This window comes from Cololabis saira, chromosome 14 (assembly GCF_033807715.1).
Source record: "Cololabis saira isolate AMF1-May2022 chromosome 14, fColSai1.1, whole genome shotgun sequence".
In the NCBI taxonomy this organism is placed as follows: Eukaryota; Metazoa; Chordata; class Actinopteri; order Beloniformes; family Belonidae; genus Cololabis; species Cololabis saira.
Genome location: NC_084600.1, coordinates 4,998,039 through 5,018,413, shown reverse-complemented (window position 1 = coordinate 5,018,413; position 20,375 = coordinate 4,998,039). Strand labels below are relative to the sequence as shown.

At 42.9% G+C, this 20,375-nt stretch overlaps 1 protein-coding gene across 2 annotated transcripts; it reads left to right on the top strand.

Moving 5' to 3' along the window:
• Nucleotides 1-5,757: 5,757 nt before the first annotated feature.
• On the top strand, nucleotides 5,758-15,533 carry LOC133460212 (putative fibroblast growth factor 1). Of its 2 annotated transcripts, XM_061740789.1 has the most exons (4): nucleotides 5,758-5,906; nucleotides 11,690-11,909; nucleotides 12,304-12,407; nucleotides 13,627-15,533. In XM_061740789.1, exons 2-4 carry the CDS (start codon nucleotides 11,741-11,743, stop codon nucleotides 13,807-13,809), a joined length of 456 nt encoding a protein of 151 aa, XP_061596773.1. In that variant the 5' UTR covers nucleotides 5,758-5,906; nucleotides 11,690-11,740; the 3' UTR covers nucleotides 13,810-15,533. The 2 variants fall into 2 exon arrangements, with proteins under 2 accessions (XP_061596773.1, XP_061596772.1); XM_061740788.1 differs by lacking the exon at nucleotides 5,758-5,906 and having other exon boundaries at nucleotides 11,639-11,909.
• Nucleotides 15,534-20,375: the final 4,842 nt, after the last annotated feature.

Below are 20,375 nucleotides of genomic sequence, written 5' to 3'. Positions count from 1 at the left end.
GGGGCAGTGGCATCCCGGTGCCAGAAACCCCAGCCGGATCTAGCTGCTGTAGTTGGTGGAGGTGGGCTGGGGGGGGCAGTGGCATCTCGGTGCCAGAAACCCCAGCCGGATCTAGCTGCTGTAGTGGCATCCCGGTGCCAGAAACCCCAGCCGGATCTAGCTGCTGTAGTGGCATCCCGGTGCCAAGGACCTTGGGGAGGGAGGAGATTGCTGGTGTGGGTGGAAATCTGACTTGCGACGACGGCTATGGGCTGATCCGGATTGTCCGCGTCCTCTTCCCTCCGATGGCGGAGGTGGGCTGGAAAGGCTGGAAGACGGTGAGCTGCAGTGATGCCGGATGTTCAGAAGGGATGAACCGGGTGGAATGTGGACGACTGAAGAGACAGAAGTTTCTGGGCGGCTGTCGGGCTCGGGAGAGCGGTGTTTCGGGCACGGCGGCGGCTGAGGAGTTTGCCTCCTCCCAAACATGGCGGGGTGTGCTAGCATCCCGGTGCTAGTAACACCGCTGACTTAGCTGTTGTAGGTGCCGCGGGTGGGCTGAGGGGGGTGCTAGCATCCCGGTGCTAGCGGCCCCGGCTGAGTTAGCTGTTGTAGGTGCTGGGGGTGGGCTGGGGGGGGCTAGCAACCCGGTGCTAGTTACCCCGGCCCCGAACCTTTACTGTTGTAGGTTTGTTTGCGCACAGATCAGCTGGTTGATCTGTGCACAGATCACAGGTTAGCTGTTGTAGGTGCTGGGGGTGGGCTGGGGGGGCCTAGCATCCCGGTGCTAGTAACCCCGGCTGAGTTAGCTGTTGTAGGTGCCGGGGGTGGACCCCGCCGGAGCGTGGCGACGCCGGGACCGGTGGATTGCGCACCTGCGGCGCTTCCGGCATGGCACGGCTGAAAGTTTTTTCTCCTCCGGATCTTGATCAGCTGGTGTTTGCTGATGATCCCCTGCAAACAAGTCGTCATCCGATGGCGATAATGACACGAGATCCATGCCTGAGTGGGTGAGTAACGATCTGAGATACGAGCGTGTAGTAGTGTTGTCGTGCTTGCGGTTCTGGTTCGGAGAACGAGAGCGAACGTGCTGCAGAGACGAGAGCAAAGAGAAACTGCGGGTTAGGCTGGTATTTGAAGGTTTGCCGGAAGAGGCGTGGTGTCGGAGGAGGCGTGGTTGAGGCGTGGTTCTGCTCCCGAAATTCGCTTGTTAAGCTCCAATTATTGAGGTTGGAATATAGTGAGTTTTTAAAGAGATGTAACAAATTAAGTTTTCTTATATTAATGGGTAAGTTGTTCCAGTCTGATGGGGCTTTAAACTTAAAAGCACGTCTGCCAATTTCTTTAAAGGTTAAAGGAACAAAAAAGAAGGGCTGCTGATCCTTGTAGATCAGCTACAGATGAATGATGGTGCTCGTTGGTTAATATCATCTACAGTTCTGTGATAGCAGCATAAATGCAGAAATCTGCAATGAGATGTTAAAGCACTATATGCTGCCTTCAAGATGACATCCATGCATCCTTTTCATTCTTTTTTGTAACACAACAATACGAAACCACAATCTGCAAACGTGACAGTCCTGGCTGAGGAAGAGGAGGATGCTGGTGCAGGACCGGCCTGCCTGCAGTCCTGATCTCTCCTGTGTGGAGGATTAAACAAGTTGTACCCTGCATTGATACACTTTAAGACACATCACTGTTGCACATGTTTTTTGCACAATGAATTGGATAAAATGATTATTGACATGCAAAAAAGCAAAAGTCCCTTGGTATGCTCAACGTCAGAGGATTTTACCAACTTTGAGAAGAAATGGAAATCTGGCTCAATTTTTTTGTCCAAAGAAAATTGCGCAGATGCAAAAAACTGCATGCACATGACAATGAAATAAACTGAAAAAGGGGCACGGGTTCAAACTGTCTGCAAAGACACTACTGTAAATTTTAATAATATCCCTGTCCTGCTTTTTGTATTTTTTTCTTAATATGGTTCCAACTTTTTCTGGCTTTTCAACTTCTTCTCTTCAGTATTTCATTTTGTCTTTCCACCGACAGACAGCAAAGCCAGAAACCTACTTTACTTTGGCAGTCAGACGTTTTTCCACCATGTCGGATCACAGCTTTCCTGCCTCCAAACATCCAAGTAAAGACCAGCCCGTCATGATAACAGCACATATAAAGGCATGTCTCGTTGTCTCGTTGAGCACAGAATCTCCCCATGACTGTTCATTCAACTGTTTACTAACATTTTGATAACTTGCAGTGACAATGCCAAAATGATGGGGATACAATGGACGTGGATAGAGGTTTGTATAGAAACAAGCTGACCCAAAGCACCAAGTGGTATCATTTTAACTTTCTCCAACATTCAGCTTCACAATGAGGTTAAGCAGTGAATCTAAGTCTTGGAAAATATACTTGAGGTAACGGCACAGCTGGCGGATGCAGCACTGAGACAGCACCATGAGATCCCAGATAAACATAAAACGCTCACAGTTCTCCACACATGGTCATCTACGTCCACAAACTGAGGTTTAGCAGACTGAACAAGTATATAATACATCAACCCATTTGAACAAAGAATAACACTCAATTCAATTCAATTCATTTCAATTTTATTTATATAGCGTCTAATACAACAAAAGTTGTTTCTAGACGCTTTCCAGAGACCCAGAACATAAACATAAACCCCCAAGCAATTATTACATAAACAATGGCAGGTAAAAACTCCCCTAGTGGGAGAAAAACCTTAAGCCAAACAGTGACAAGAAAAACTCCCCTTTAGGACGGAAGAAACCTTGAGCAGGACCTGAATCATAAGGGGGGACCCTCCTGCCGAAGGCCAGACTGGGGGATCGGGGACGTCAACAGCACAGCAGAATCCTCCCTTTTCTCTCTCTGCAGGTGGTCGTGGGTGGCTTGTAGCTTGCATTACGGAGCACAAGTCTTTCCCTGACCCTGCACCCCAACCTGGGACTTGCTGATTGGGCCGGAGCTTCGGGAGCTGCGTGCTGGCCTGCGGTCCCCACCCCTGGTCATCCCGTTGCTGCTTCCACCTGCCTGCTGTGCTGTTGCCGTCCCTGACCCACCAGTCTGGCCCTCGGCAGGAGGGTCCCCCCTTATGAGCCTGGTCCTGCTCAAGGTTTCTTCCCTCCTAAAGGGGAGTTTTTCCTTGCCACTGTTTGGCTTAAGGTTTTTCTCCCACTAGGGGAGTTTTTACCTGCCATTGTTTATGTAATAACTGCTCGGGGGTCATGTTCTGGGTATGGGTCTCTGGAAAGCGTCTAGAGACAACTCTGTTGTATTAGACGCTATATAAATAAAATTGAATTGAATTGAATTGAATTGAACAGCAGGCAGGTGGAAGCAGCAGTGGGATGACCAGGGGTGGGGACCGCAGGCAGGTGGAAGCAGCAACGGGATGACCGGGGGTGGGGACCGCAGGCAGGTGGAAGCAGCAACGGGATGACCAGGGGTGGGGACAGCAGGCTAGCACGCAGCTCCCGAAGCTCCGGCCCAATCAGCAAGCCCCAGGTTAGGGTGCAGGGTCGGGGAAAGGTTGAGAAGGGGCAGGGCCAGGGAGAGGAGTCTTGAGGGACAAATCTCTCCCCCGCCTGCCCGGGCCGTTACCCTGCCCCCCTCACTCCCACGCTGCAGGATCCGGTGTTTTGCATTCAGAGATGCTCTTCGCCACCGGCAGAGGATGCTGCACCATGTACAAAAGAGAAAAAAGAGAAGAGAAGTGGGGCCAGCACAAGAAACTACAGGAGCAACTCTAACACACTAGAGTTTACACTACCTAGAGATTAACCAACACCAGCTAGAGGTTTACTAAACACTAACTATAGGCTTTACTAAACAGAAAGGTTTTAAGTTTAGTTTTAAAGGTGGAGGTGGTGTCAGCCTCCTTAACCCAGATTGGAAGTTGGTTCCATAGTAGTGGTGCCTGATAGCAGAACGCCCGCCATCCAATCTACATTTGGATACTCTAGGAACTACGAGTAAACCTGCACTCTGAGAACAGAGAGCTCTGCCAGGAACATAAGGCACTATCAGGTCTTGCAAATAATGCGGAGCTAAGCCATTTTGGGCGTTATATGCAAGTAATACAATTTTTAATTGGATTCTGAATTTTACGGGTAGCCAATGGAGCGACGCTAACACTGTAGAGACGTGGTCTCTCCTGCTGATTCCTGTCAGTACTCGTGCTGCTGCATTTTGGATCAGCTGGAGCCTATTCAGCAAATTACTTGGACATCCTGCTAATAACACATTACAGTAATCCAGTCTAGAAGATACAAACACATGAACTAGCACTGACTATGTAACAACTTTATTGCCCTCCTGCTCCATTCATTACGATTGATGATGCTGTTAGTATGTTTGCCAGCGAGGTTACTGTGCATGATCAAGGATGACATCCAGGAAACTTGTCTGGGACTTGGACCTGAACGCAGGAACATCACTTCCATTTTGGTTCAGAGCCGGATCACTTTCCAGATATTTGCAAAATCAAGCTTTGTCCTTACGAGTGCTCTCTGGGTACACTTTGGGCTGACAATCAGAACCTTTATTACCTAACAGCAGACATGCAATATTGGGTCATAACGGGTCATAATGTGTGTCTTGGTGACCCAAGTAGGAAGATAAAGAAGTCTGTTAAAGAACTAAAAGAAAAAATTAATCATTTTCTGGGAGATAAGAGAAAATGCACGACAGGAGGGTAATTTCTTGATAATAAAAAGGAACTGAACAAGCAATAAAATCAAGGCGTTATTGGAATTTCAAGTTTGACGTTTTCAGAGCCACGGTAAAGTTAATCAACTGCGCCCCCTGCTGGTAAACAGCAGTAACGCTTTTATTCAAAACTAAAACACTGAAGAGAAAAGTGAAATCACCACTTTTTCCTCTTTTTTTCAGTATTGCAACACATTCCTTTCAGCCCTGTTGTCATTCCCCCAGACAAATCTATAAGATGTGAACATCTGGAGATGAACTATAGAGAGAAGTAGCTCCTCTTTATTGTAAAGGCTGATAAGAAAACAGCTGTGAATAATTTACTCAGCTTCCGCTTCTGACATTTATCGTCATGCGAGTGGAAACTGACAGTGAAATTGCACAAAAATAGACCCAGGGGCCACCGTGCATATCTGACTCATTTAAAAATGCTTCTACTTTGTCCTGCAAAAACAGTTGCACACTTGTTACCAAACTGTAAAATGACATAGAGGATGCAGCCGTAACTGTTGCACTCTCTTCAAGAATGATTCATGCTTCTGGTTCTGACCTGTGTCTGGCCAGGAGGTGTTTTATTGACAGTGATGGACTAAGTTCAGTCCAGTTTTCACCCACTACTTTTTGTTTTTCACTCCCTCTGGGGCGGAAGCTGAAATCTGAGACTCTCACTGACACTTTACTGTATCTCTATCTTGATGAGGGAGAACTGCACATTTGCAGGAATGTGAAGCATGTCCTGTAACCCGGTAACGTGACCTCACTCTGATCCCACTGCAGAGACCCCGGCATTACGTCAGATCCATTCTGGGAACAGAGGTCACCCTTCTTCTTTTTTCTTTTTTGGTCTTTTATGGCCGCTTCCATTGCGTTGCTCATCAGCGTCTCAGCCAGACAGGCAGGCCTGCTGGTGTTTTCACGATCCGTTTCAATCCTGTGACCCTGAGAGCCCAACCCGCTCCACGGTCGGCGATGACGGTTAATTTTACTCCTGACACCGGCCTGTTAAAATGAGTCCTCTGACGTGGTTGGGTGAGGGAGGAGTAGATGCTGAACACACTCGGACTGAAGCCTATAAAGTCCAGACAAGAAGGGGAACATTTGACGTGTGTTTGTTTCACCCAAACGTTTGTTGAAAGAAGGAAAAGCAGGAGATCCCGGGTCATCAGGAGGGCAGTCACATCCATTCCTCTCAGGTAGGAGACTGTGGAAACTAAGATTTACTATAAGCAATGATGATGATGATGATGATTATGATTATGATTATTATGATTATTTGGATTCCTTATTCAAGTCAACAAACATGAGGTTCAATGACCATACCTTACTATACAGGACTGTCTCAGAAAATTAGAATATTGTGATAAAAAAAAATTGAATTGAATACCTACACTGCTTTCTGAAGCCCAACTCCCACTTAAATGCAAAATATTCTGAAAAGGAAACAGATGCACACAATTGTCTCTAAGCAGTGATCCAAGCTGTGACATGACCTTTCTGTAACTATATCTGTGTTGTCTTGTGAAGAGTCAGCAGTCGGACCTGCAGGCAGAGACGTGGAGGGTGCACCACCAATGTAGCGCACTGGCGTTAAGAGTGCACTGACTTTATGGTGAAGGAGATGTTTTTATTCTTAAGGTAGTTCTCTTATCTCACTCTTTGTTGAATCAGTGCAGAAAAATAAAAAGTGAAAATAAAGATCTGTTAAAGATGCCAAAGGTTGATGTTTGAAGCCACATTTCAATATAGGTAGATGTTCCAGCTAAGAAGAAAAGCAAAAATAAAAGCTACTGAGAGGACTACACTAAGAAGAGACACTGTTACAAGTAATGTGATGAATATTATATACAGGACTGTCTCAGAAAATTAGAATATTGTGATAAAGTTCTTTATTTTCTGTAATGCAAAAATGTCATACATTCTGGATTCATTACAAATCAACTGAAATATTGCAAGCTTTTTATTATTTAAATATTGCTGATTATGGCTTACAGCTTAAGAAAACTCAAATATCCTATCTCAAAAAATTACAATATTCTGGGAATCTTAATCTTAAACTGTAAACCATAATCAGCAATATTAAAATAATAAAGGGCTTGCAATATTTCAGTTGATTTGTAATGAATCCAGAATGTATGACATTTTTGTTATTTTAATTGCATTACAGAAAATAAAGAACTTTATCACAATATTCTAATTTTCCTGTATGTTTTTGTAGATATTAATTTACGCACCTCATAAAACATCCCAGCTCTCCTGAAGTGCTCATGGTCATCTGTCGGTCGTCTGACAGTAAATTAAGCGAGACAAGGCAAGTTTATTTGTATAGCACATTTCAGCAACAAGGAAATTCAAGGTGCTTTACATAATGACAAATTAGGGAGGTATTTGAAACTTGTGTACAGTTATTGAAAACAAGAACAACAACAATACAATACAGCATTTGAACTTAGACACAAAATGCCTGTCTTGTATAAAAACTCCAAAAGATGAGAAGGAAAAGCTCGATAGTTTAATTTGTCTGGAAATGATGAGCAAAAATTCAGAGGAATTAACTTACTTCAACATACATGTCTACTTTATTTAAAAACAAATCCTTTAACAAATGTAATATTTAGAAGAAAAAAAATCATCACCCTAGTGGATGTCACAAAAGAGAAATAATCCATATGGACAAAATAAACATATGGATGGATGAATTCAAATAAAAATCTTAATATCACTTTACAAAATTAAACTCATTTGTTCAAGATTAAAAAAAAGAAGGTTTGGATCTTTTGCCAAACAGAAGAAACCTCCGGGGACAAAGAAAACTCAACTTCTCCATTCATGGTAAAAATATGAAAGTGGGGCCTTGTGGAGGAAAATAAAACACATCATATAACACCTCATGACAGTTACTAAAATGTTGTTATAACATCTGGCAGAAAAGGTATAAACTGCATCAGAATGATGAAAATCCAGCGCAGCTCGTGCTCCAAACAGATCAAACACTTATTTATTGATGGAAAAGGTTCAAGTGAGCAGACAGTTTGGTGATTTATTAACGGTACAAATACACTGTTTTCATTCCTTAGATACAGAAGGTTAGTATATAATGTTGCGAGTACAGGAGCATGCAAGATGGTGCACTGACTCTTTATCCCGGTTTCACCTGTGAACTTGTGTTTAAGGTTCAGTTTGGGCCTCGTTGGGCCTGTTGTGATTTTTATGGTCTACGCTTTAAACGTCACTTTTGGAAACCTTTTTTATGACCTGTGGCCGTGCTCATTTCATGGGGTCCCCATCTGTGACGGACACGCCCTCTGGGAGGGAACTGTGCAACACCTGCAGCCATGCAGATGTGTTGGAATGATCACGTCATGGTGAAACTGAGAAGGGGGAGAGTAAAGGTGTCCGTTTATCATCCTAGAAGGCCCCAGAGGAGGAACTAGCTTAAATACATCTGCTGCATCGTGAGAGGGGAGCATTGAAGCAACAGGAATGATTAAGGAGAAGTTGGGTTTCATGCTGCACAATAATGAGCCAGGATGTGCTGAAACCACTGGAGAAGTTTTAAAAAATGTTTAAAAAACCCCAGTGGAAGTTTGTGCTGTTGTGTGACTGATTTGAGGAATAGGCTACGCAGGTTCAGGTTCATTCCTCAGAGATGTGTGACCCATTCAGGCCTTTAGAGGTTAGAACATCAAAGACGGCTCCCAAACAGTTAGGCCCTGTCCCAATCCCCCCCTACTCCTACTTTTCAGCCCTACCCCTACATTTTGCACTTTCCCGTGAGGGTAGTGGTGTCCCAATTCCTCTTTCTACCTAGGGGTAGGAGAAAACGAGTGTAGTGACTATGAATCTGTCCCTACAGAGCGAGGGTTTTCGGATGCTCACTAGATGACCGAGGGCCAGAAAAATTTCCCAGAATGCTTTTCGTCGTCATTTGCTGACTGAATAAAAAAAAAAAACATGGTGGACATTTCTTATTTTTTAGTGAATAAAATCAATATTTTGAGTTAGTTTCTGCATAAAAATGCATTTTGATTACATTTCTAGTGAGAAATATATATTTAACTTTCATAATATTCACTCAGTGAATGTACATAATCACTCGTTTGCTCGTTGTTGCGAAGTCTTTTTCAAACCTCGCCAGAATAAAGGCTTATTTATGGTTCCGCGTTACACCAACGCAGAGCCTACGGCGTAGGTTACACGACGCGCGCCGTACGCCGTACCCTACGCCGTAGACTCTGTGTCGATTTAACGCAGAACCATAAATCAGCTCCCGAGCCGGCAGGCAGAAATCCCGACATTTTCGGAGCAAATTTCTTAACAGGTGTAGCTACAACTGTTAGATTTCATCTATTAAACCAACATTTATTTTCCTAAATGATTTATTTCAGCCAGCGGTAATTCTCCACAGAGCTGCAGGTTTCTCCCCGGGACGACGGCGCAGGTTGACCCGGCGATCATGTCTGTACTCCGGCGGCTCTTCTCATCTCCGAAAACATCAGATCAAATTTCTTAACAGGCGTTATTTGGATAAACTGAGCCCAGGTTGGGGATCTTAACGTTTACTTTTACGCCTGAAAAAATATCAAAACTTAATAAAGTGGCATATTAACAGCGCTACAGCTGAAATGAAAACAGCTTTTGGCTCTCAGCTTCCTGATTTTAGGGCTGGTGCTGAAAGTAGGAGTAGTGGGAGTATTGGGACAGGGAACAGGGAAGATTTCAAGTGCCCTAAAATCTGTCCCTTCTTTTTTAGGGGTAGTGGTAGAAAGTAGGGGGTGTATTGGGATTGGTCCTAAGTAGAAGTTGGGTTTCATGCTGCACAATAATGAGCCAGGATGTACTGAAACCACTAGAGAAGTTTTAAAAAAATGTTTGAAAAACCCAGTGGATGTTTGTGCTGTTGTGTGACTGGTTTAAGGAATATGCAGGTGCAGATTCAGGTTCATTCCTCACAGATGTGTGACCCATTCAGGCCGTTTAGAGGTTAGAACATCAAAGACGGTTAGTTTGTTCACCTTTCACTATCATTCCTTTAGTCACTTTCAAACTTTACTCCACTTCTACCCGGTGTCGCCCTCTCTCCGACCAACAACACTCCCTGCCCCCAAAACACACACAAGCCGTCTCTTTCCTCCCACACGTCCACGCCGACTCGGTCATCGGCTGGACGTTTGACGTCAGTCCCTGCTGCTATTTCATCCAAAGGTCCCTGTCTGGACAGAACTATTCTCTTCTCTTTTTCCCCCAAAAGCAGACTGTGAGTGGGTGTTTGGGTATGCCTTACATTCCTCTGGTGGCCGCGCTTCTTCCTCTCTCCTCGCTGTTTCCTTCCAGGCCTTCCAAATGTGGGATGGCTCGGCCCTGCCGCAGCTTTACCTCTGTTTACACGTGATAGTGAGGACCAGAGAGGTCCAGGTAACGCTGGTGGCCGGGGCCACCGAGCCCCGGGACCGGCCCCGCGACAGCTGCCGCGGCTCCGGGGCCTCTGCTCTCCAGGATATACAGATAAAAGTGACATTATTGTGGCTTTTGAAGGACTCTGATTGTTTTCTGGATAAGCTTGAGGAGGAAAACAGTCAGAGGGTAAGTCCAACAGGCCCGGCTGGACGTGAGCCCTCTAAACTATGTAGCGTCTGCTGATTTATTTGACTGTTAAAATGAAGCCTGCTGTCAGCCAGGAGAATTTAATGCATTAGTGCAAAATGCTTCTTCAAACAACGTGAGGAGCTCCATGGGTTTACAAAGCCATGTGTTGCAGTTTATTTGCTGGACTGTTGCTGGCAGCTCTAACCTCTGCAGCAGGGAGTGAAACATTACTGCCAATCTGCTCCGTTTGTTGAGTCCACGTCAGAGGTGTCTTCAGTATTCACATTCATTACTCAGGTAGAAGTATAGATACTAGAGTTTAAAAATACTCCTGTAGAAGTTGAAGTATCAACTCAAGGTTTTTACTCAAATAAAAGTATAAAAGTACTGGTTTCAAAACTACTTAAAGTATAAAAGTAAAAGTAATGTAAGGGGGAAAAAAGCCATTAAGGACAAAAGCCATTGAAAATGAATGTATCTTAGTATAATGTAAATATATTAAAGAAGCATATATGTGTACTATTGAGCATTAACATGTGTTTCAGAGAGCAGCAGATATGATGACTAGTTGCCTATAAGTATTGTAATGGTGCAAAAAGTCAAACTTCAGAGGCATGTTATCATTTATCCTAACCTTTATTGGAATGTACATCCAAGTTTAGTTGCAGGAATCTGAGGGAACGGATGTAAGAACAAAACTGGACAAGAACATCTGAAACAACCACAACCAAATTCACTCTATCCGGATGGAGCAATTTAACTGGATAGTTTTTATTAAAGGCCGAAATGAAATAGAGTAACAAGGCTGTTTTTAAAATGTAAGGAGTAAAAAGTACAGATAATTATGTGAAAATGTAAGGAGTAAAAGTAAAAAGTCGTCTGTAAAAGAATTACTCCAGTGAAGTATAGATAACCAAAATTTCTACTTAAGTAAGGTAACAAAGTATTTGTACTTCGTTACTTGACACCTCTGGTCCACGTGTTATTTGTTTGTTGTCTGGCCTTTCAGGTTTGTTTTTGGGGGCGTTATTTCTTTCTTTCTTCAGGTTAAATGTTACATCAGTGTCATCTGGAAATGATTTTCACGCAGACAGACGTAAAGTAAAGTGAGGTTTCAGTCAGAAGACGTGTCGGCTCACATGTCTGGGCTCCATCCACGTCTGATTGCTGGCTGCTTTTATCACTTCCAAAGAATGCACGTCAGAACCAGCCAGCGTGGAGGCAGATAGAGGGAAGACGTCATCCCGGGACGCTGGGGAGGGGAGCGCTTCCCGTAATCACAGCCAAAGCAGCGTTATCCTCCTCTTCTTCCCTTTTCTTCCCTTTTTCCCCCCTGTCAGACGGTCTGGGTGACATGGACGGTGAATACAGCGACTCTGTCCTGTCTTTTCAGACTCAGGGACAGCACTCACTCGCCTCACTCGTGCCTCAGCCTCGGTTTGGGATGTCTGAGGGCGACGTCACCCTGCTGCCCTTTGGCCCCGGGACTCCGGACGTGTCCAGGCAAGAGCAGCGCACGCTGACCCGGCTCTACAGCCAGAACGGAGGGTATCACCTGAGGATCTTACCGGACGGGACCGTGACCGGCGGGAGGCAGGAAAACGACACATACGGTGAGGAAAATCAAAGCACTCGTCTGTTTGGTCTGTGATTGGCAGCTGTATAACACAATCAGGAGCAGGACAGATGCTAAACTCCATGTTAGGAGTATATATACCACATTACAGTGATTGTTCTGGTGGTTAAAACAGCAAATAGTTACTCAAAGATGTTTTGGTTATAGAGACTTGAAGTGTAATGACATTTGGGCTGACGAAAGAGGCTCGTAATCACCTCTCTGGAGCTTCTCTGTACGTTTGGACGGCCAGGGGCCTCTTTCCCCTGAATTATGCTTGGCAAATACTGTATTTGGAAACGCGGCGGTTACATTGTGCAGGTCTGGCTCCTAACTTCAGCTCTGGCAGGGCAGCAGAAAGTAACGGAGCAGTGTGATGTTGCGTCTTGCAGACATCCTGAGGCTGAAGGCTGTGAGCGTGGGAGTGGTGGTCATCAGAGGAGAAGTGACAGGAAGGTTCTTGGCCATGAACAGAAAAGGACGGCTCTACGGATCAGTGAGTCTTTACCTTTTACAGTCTAGGATCACAAAATACACTTACAATATGAAATCGTGGAACTACTTCCATGATTTTACTGCTGGATTACTTTTTATAGTTACATCTTTAAGACCCTTTTTTTTTAAAACAAAACCAGAGGTGGTAGTAACAAGTTACATTTACTCCGTTACATTTACTTGAGTAAGTTTTGGGAAATGTTGTACTTTTAGGAGTAGTTTTGAATCACTATACTTTTTACTTTTACTTGAGTAGATTTGTGAAGAAGAAACTGTTCCTCTTACTCCGCTACATTAGGCTACGTTGAGCTGTTACTTTTCTTTTATCCCTTTTATCCACGTACGCGTCAATCTCATGACATCACTGGGTGATTCTTTGGGAAAAATGTTTGTTTTTGCATGTTTTGTCACATTTACACAGACTCAAACACACACAGAGTTTCTATGAGTTCATGTTTGTTCTAGTTCTGCTGGTTAAAAAAGAAAAGTACAAAGGCTGGAAATTTTGTGTTACTTGTGCTTAATTTATTTTTTTATTATGTTATTATTTTATTTATTTTATTATTTATTAAAGTACTTGAATTTACTTTAAGATTATTTTAATTTAAGCTATTTTTTATACATTTTAATTTATTTTATTATTTTATTGATTTAATTTGCCTGAAGATGATTATTTTGTACTTTTGTTTGTTTGAATGGTTGTGTTAAAAAAATAAATCAGACGTTACTCAACAGTTACTCAGTACTTGAGTAGTTTTTTCACCAAGTACTTTTTTACTTTTACTCAAGTAATTATTTGGATGACTACTTTTTACTTCTACTTGAGTCATATTATTCTGAAGTAACAGTACTTTTACTTGAGTACAATTTTTGGCTACTCTACCAGCTCTGAACAAAACAAACTCTTTATAAAATCTATTTGTTTAGCAGTAGCTCAGGTAGCACTCATTAAGTCCTCATAGGTTTCTCTTGGCCAGAGTAGGTTTCCACAACCATAACACGGTGGAAAATCCCACTCTAATCAATGACTCCTAGGTAATATATATCCCTGTGAGCAATAATTAATCATGTAAAAAATGACGGATGAGTAACGTGAGATGCCGAGGGATTGCAATCTTGTCTGATAATGTTTAAGTTCCCGCGCGATCGTCAACAGGAACGATTAAAAGCCAATAAAACCACCGTTTCTTCTGACTCTTTCCTCTGTTTTCTTGTCTCAGCAAGCGCTGAACGATGAGTGCTACTTCCTGGAGAAGTACGAGGAGAACCACTACAACACATATCGCTCTCAGAAATACAGATGGTACGTGGCTTTGAAGAGGAACGGCCAGCCTAAAGCGGGACCCGACACCCACCAGGGTCAGAAGGCCGTATTCTTCCTGCCCAGGTCTGCAGGCGTTTGAACACACTTATTAGTCTGAGCAGTGTTGTGCTGGAGGAAGGTTTGTAAAGGTTATGTAAAATCAGTCCATGTTAGTAAAACCTGAGGCAAAGTTAAAAAAAAAAGGTCCAGCTTTATATAAGTGCTGACAATCTAATGTTTGATCATATGAGCTGGGATTGCTCTCAGTTTATAATTACACTCTTTAAACAGCACCAAACAAATATATCAAGCGTCGGTGGTTGTCCTGGTAGGTAATTGAGTGTCTTCTTTGAGCCTTGGTTTGAAATGCCACTGCTGGGAGAACGAAATGTGCAAAACACGAAAATAGCTGGGGACAGATGATGTCTGGAGTGGAGAGAAACAACAAAGCATCGAAAACCAAACTGAATCCAGTGTCTGCACAAGCTATTCTTCAACAGCGTGGCTTTTCTGGGGCGTCTGAGAAGCTGCTACTGTACAAGCTGGAACGACACCTTCTCCTGGGACTACCACACAATATTAGTACAGGGTTAAAACCCAAAACTTTCCAGAGCTGGTATAGTGTCACTATTGTACTGCAATGCAGAGGTGTCAAGTAACAAAGTACAAATACTTCGTTACCTTACTTAAGTAGAAATGTTGGTTATCTATACTTCACTGGAGTAATTATTTTTCAGACGACTTTTTACTTTTACTCCTTACATTTTCACGCAATTATCTGTACTTTTTACTCCTTACATTTTAAAAACAGCCTCGTTACTCTATTTTATTTCGGCCTTTAAAATAAAAGCTATCCAGTTAAATTGCTCCATCCGGATAGAGTGAATTTGGTTGTGGTTGTTTCAGATGTTCTTGTCCAGTTTTGTTCTTACATCCGTTCCCTCAGATTCCTGCAACTAAACTTGGATGTACATTCCAATAAAGGTTAGGATAAATGATAACGTGCCTCTGAAGTTTGACTTTTTGCACCATTACAATACTTATAGGCAACTAGTCATCATATCTGCTGCTCTCTGAAACACATGTTAATGCTCAATAGTACACAGATATGCTTCTTTAATATATTTGCATTATACTAAGATGCATTCATTTTCAATGGCTAAGTAGTTTTGAAACCAGTACTTTTATACTTTTACTTGAGTAAAAAACTTGAGTTGATACTTCAACTTCTACAGGAGTATTTTTAAACTCTAGTATCTATACTTCTACCTGAGTAATGAATGTGAATACTGAAGACACCTCTGCTGCAATGCTTGAGAACGATTGTTTATGGTGACGTTGGAATATAATTATTGATCATAATTATATTGGGTTGATGTGAATCTGTTGTGAAGTTTCAATTCTACAGTCCGTGTTGTTATAATATATATGTTATATATATGTTATAATCTGGGTGTGTGTTCACATAGGTGAGAAACTACTGTGAGGACGTACTGAAAGTGATTTGATTGTGGTTGTGAGTAAGTAGTGCTGGATCAAATGGACCATTCTCTCTCAACTGTTGCACAGCAGTTTCTGTAAAACTGCAAAATAGTATGTTACTGTAACATTATAATATGAATATTGTGAATATTTATTAAGTTTTTCATCTAAAAATAATCATTTTACTCAACACTGAAACACGCTTTCTTAAGATAATTTATGCATATAGTAAAGCAGGAAAAAGGTAACTTGATCACCTTTTCACAAGTAATACATATTGTATTAAATGTATTTAGATATGTCTTATATGTCTGTATTATAAATGAAACCTAAATAAATGGTTGGAATTACTGTAATGTGTTTCTTTCAGATAAAACAAAAGCACAAATATATCGAAGAAAGTGGATGTGAATATTTGTATTTAGTGTTAATTTATAGGAAAACGGGCACATTTTATTACCCGCACATGAAGCAATCCTATGTTTGGCCACAAGATGGCAGCATTGCTTTAGCTTCAGAAGATTTTTTTGTTTGTTTGTTGTTGGCGCTGTGAGAAACAAACTTACTGGTCTATAATGAATTCATGTAGAGAAGACACAAACATTAAAAGTAGAAAACGACTGGAAATGATGGATGACACAAGACACGCAGAAGTAATCTGTCACAAGAACTGACGTGACCAGCAAACAGTTACCTGGGCATTATTTTCAAAACGCTGTATGCACAAATGAATATAACTTGCTAGTTTTATCTCTTTGAAATTATTATTTTTTATCTGTTTATATACATACATATAAATATATACAAATACAGAAATATACACATATACAGTATATACACATTCATATACATATACACATATGTGTATATGTATGTGTATATGTATACATATACATATACATATATATACACACACATGTACACGTACAGATATATATATATATATATATATATATATATATATATATATATATACAGTACGTAATGACAACTACATTTCCCAAATGATCTGATCAGGTGACGGGTGCAAATTTTTTAATTCACAGACAAAGTTTGAGTTGTGGATACAAAGTGTTGGTATCATGTTCAGTGAAGACTCGCTGCTTTTCTCTGGAAACGAATGTAAACCATGAAATTGCGATGCCAGAGTCCACAGAACGACCTCCGTTCACCCCAATCAAAATTTTTCACTACATTTTTTTTGGAGGCAATGGCATTCTTCATCTAATCCATACTTAATGTGTAACAGCTGAAACAGAACATGGCCCAGAACTCTGTTTCTGGGATTGTTGTTCCAGGAAAAGAAAAAAGTCAACTGCAGGAAGCATGCACTGGAACATGGTTTCAAATGTCTGGCATGACTGGAGCTGATTTTGCTTCCATTTCCATATTATTGTGGAATTCGACCAGAGTTGGCCAGAAACATTATGGTGGGATTATTACTTATCCAAGTACCACAGATGTGACAAATTATTATTTCAAACATTGTAATACTGTTGCTCTATATTTTCCAATTTCAGAAATTATTTTCTGAACATGTCATGTCAGACCTGGAAACAGTGCAGCGCGCCAGCTATCCTACGGGGGGTTTCTCTGACGGGAAAAAAGGGATATTTTCATTCTGCTACATTTAAATTGCAGCTCAACACAACGGATTATTACAGCTATATGTGTGTGTGAGATATTTACACAACCATCTCAGCAAGTAGGATTCATGTGAACTGTTCACCCTCTGAGGCAGATTTAGTATTATTTAGTATGGTTATACGGGAAAGGATGGTTACACAGAAGATATTCAAACTTTTTTTCATTCATTTATTTAGGGTTTTTTTTAATAATGCTTCTTGTCTGACCGCAGCTCCAAGCACAGAGAGGAATGTTGAAGAAACCTGGGAGAAAAGGGAGGTTCTCTCAAGTCAGGGGTTGTCTCTTTGAGCTATTTCTTCACTGCTTTAGTTTGGTGATCCAACGAGAGATACGAACGCATGTGTAAAGGCCATGCAGTCACGAGAGCACTGTAGCAAGTGTCTAGCACGGTGGCGGCAGCACCATGCTCTGGGATCATTTCAGAAGAGTGCAGCTCTAATGAATGCTGAATATACTGAGGTGCTTGACCGAGCAAACGCCTACAAATTAGCATCAAAAACTTAAACATTAAAGGCTGAGTTATGGTTCTGCGTCAAAACGAAGCCGTGCCTACGGTGTGTGGTACGCGTCGACCTAGACCACACGCCATCACTGACGCCGTCACTGACGTGCACCTCCCAAAATTTGTAGCTACGCGTGGAGGAGACGCAGACCACACGCAGACGAGAGGGCTGTGATTGGTTCGCTTGGTAGCAACGCATTTCCAGTTTCCGGTTTGAAGCAGTCGTGAACTTTCAGCACTCTTTTTTTCGTGTATGTGTGATTTTTTTTGTTTTGGTTTTTTGCACAGTTGTCCTTATCTCTTTGATTTACTGTGACCGGAAAAAGTCGGATAAACCATTCAGGAAAAGATCGCTAACTAGCGGTCACGGGGGGTACTGCACCGCGACCAAATGGAGAGACGGAGAAGTCAGAAGGGTTCAGGACGGGGTCACGGTGACGGCGTGTGCACAGCGTCGTTTTGACGCAGAACCATAATTCAGGCTTAAATCAGAACAAGTAACAGACACAAGTGAAGAGAAGAAAACATTAAAGCCATCTGAGCTTTACTATTACCTCCAGTGGGGAGTCTCAATGCATTATTTTGCACACACTGAAGATGACCAAAGGCCTTTTTAGTAAGAGCAGAGAAAAGTCCTTTAAAGTAATCTAAATGAGAAGAAATTAAAGCATGGAAACTCATCTATTTCTGGTCCAGTCGTCTTAATTAAGAAGCATTCCTCAAATAGAACATCCAGTTTTAGACCAGAACTTGAGAATGACGGACTAAAGATATTAACTGGTTGAATACAACAGCCCAAAGAGACGATTTACTGCCTGATTTGTGGAAAATACTGCCAGGGGCAATGACTGCACAATCTGTTTGGAGGCAGTTATGTGTTAGCTTTTGGTTGATTGTGAAGCAAAGAGCCTGAGAACTTATGAAACTCAGATCTGCTCAATATAGATCGGAATGAATGCAGGGGAAGACTTTGCTGAATTGGCTGATAACGTTTCCCAGTGGGAGTGGTGAGAACAGAATAGACCCCAGGAAAGAACCCTGAGGGACCCCACATGACAGGCTATCAGCCGCTGACATGGACGGCTTCATTGAAGGCTAACAGAAGGCAAACAGTTGAGGGAACTCACCAGTATAACTGAACTCTTAAGCCGAGGACACACCAACCCGACGTCGCCCGCTGTCTTCCGACTGCTGTGTCGCCTCGCGTCGCCTGTGTCGGGCTGGGTCGGGCTCAAAAAGAAGCACTAGACACACCGCAAATACGACACCCAACGGCCAACTAGCACGTACGTTCTGCGCATGCATGAGAGGTAATTCCCCTCCATACCAGCAGGCAGCGTTAGTCTGTATTCACTCAAAAACAAGGGAAAACCGGAAGCTCTGGGAAGCCGTAAACAAAACAAATAGGCTTCATATTCACACCACATTTCCACACCACTCTCGCTACCACAATGCGTAAGAATAAAGAATCGGCACTGGCGTTGTCAGCCCTCAGCCTTCAGCTTGTGGAAGAAGAAAAGAGGAGGCGGAGGCGAAAAATAAGAAGAAACCGCACCACATGGGTGAAATCATGAATACAACAGCGACAGGTTCAAGGAGCTTACCCGAACCCACTGATTCGCTACCTGAACAGCCAATCACAGTGAGCTGTTTGACCGACGGCCAACGCCGATTCAACATGTCGAATCGGCTGAAAAGCTGCCGACGGGTGGCCGACCTGTGGCGACGTGCGGGACACACCGGGGAAACTAGCCCGACAGACGCGCACAGACGCTCACCGACGGCCCGACGGCCGACAGTCGGCTTGGTGTGTCAGGGCCTTTACAGTTCTGTTCAACCAAGTGGTCAAATCTTTTCATCCGATCAGTTAATTGGTGAAGATGTGAGGCAGAATCTGGACGTCTCACACGTCCATCACCAGGTCACGTGAGGTCACGTGAGACAAGCAGACACTCCACCAATCAACCTAACATGTACGTCTTGTCTTTCCCCTCCATTGCTGTTGCTTTGCAAAGAAAAGTCAGGCCGTTGACAGAAAGAACGTTTGAGAAAGCAGAGAAATTAAGAGAAAGATATGTTAGATTTAACCACAGATATCTTTTGTCTCTGAAAAGTGTTTCATATATATCTATCTAGATAACACACAAGGGAAAAAAGAGGAAACGACCTTTAGGACCCTGACCTCTCTCTCTCTCTCTCTCTCTCAGACACACACACACACACACACACACACACACACACACACACACACACACACACACACGCACACACACACACACACACACACACACACACACACACGGACCTGGTTGGCCATTGGCCTGCTGGGCTGTGCAGGGCAGGAAGGGAATCATTCACTGTAAACTGAACAAGGAATGGCTTCCTCTGGGAGTCCCCTAGCCTGACAGCGGCCAAGATCCCTGCAACACAAACCACTCTAGCAGACGCACACACACACACACACACACACACACACACACACACACACACACACACACACACACACACACACACACACACACACACGGATAAACACATACACACCCTGGAACTGAGACACATTCTCTCATCTGTTACTCGTCTCTCTTTCCTCGGTCCCATCTTGCCTTTCTCTCCCTTCCTGCCTGTCTCTCAAATTCCATTAACCTCCATCTCGGTCTTATTGCTTTTTTCTCCACAATTTTCGAAAAGGCCTCTCTATCTTCTTTTCTTTCTTTCTTCTTTTTTTTTAACCACATAGCTTTTCTGTTTTCTTTTTTTCCTCTCTTTTACATTCTTTCATCACTTCCCTCTTCATAATCTTCAAATCAGAGAAGTTTAACTGTGTGCGGTGTGAATAAAAGGGGAAACAGGGAACATTTTGGAACGACCTGATTGGTCAGATATTGATTTGAAGAAGTGAAAACCACCCAGTGAATATGTGTCTCCAGAAGCATGCCGTTGAAACGCAGCAGTGCTTCTTTAAATTAGGACATGTCACCGTGTCTCCGTGCTCCTGCTTCTCTTTCATCCTGCTCAGCTGGTTTCGTAATGAA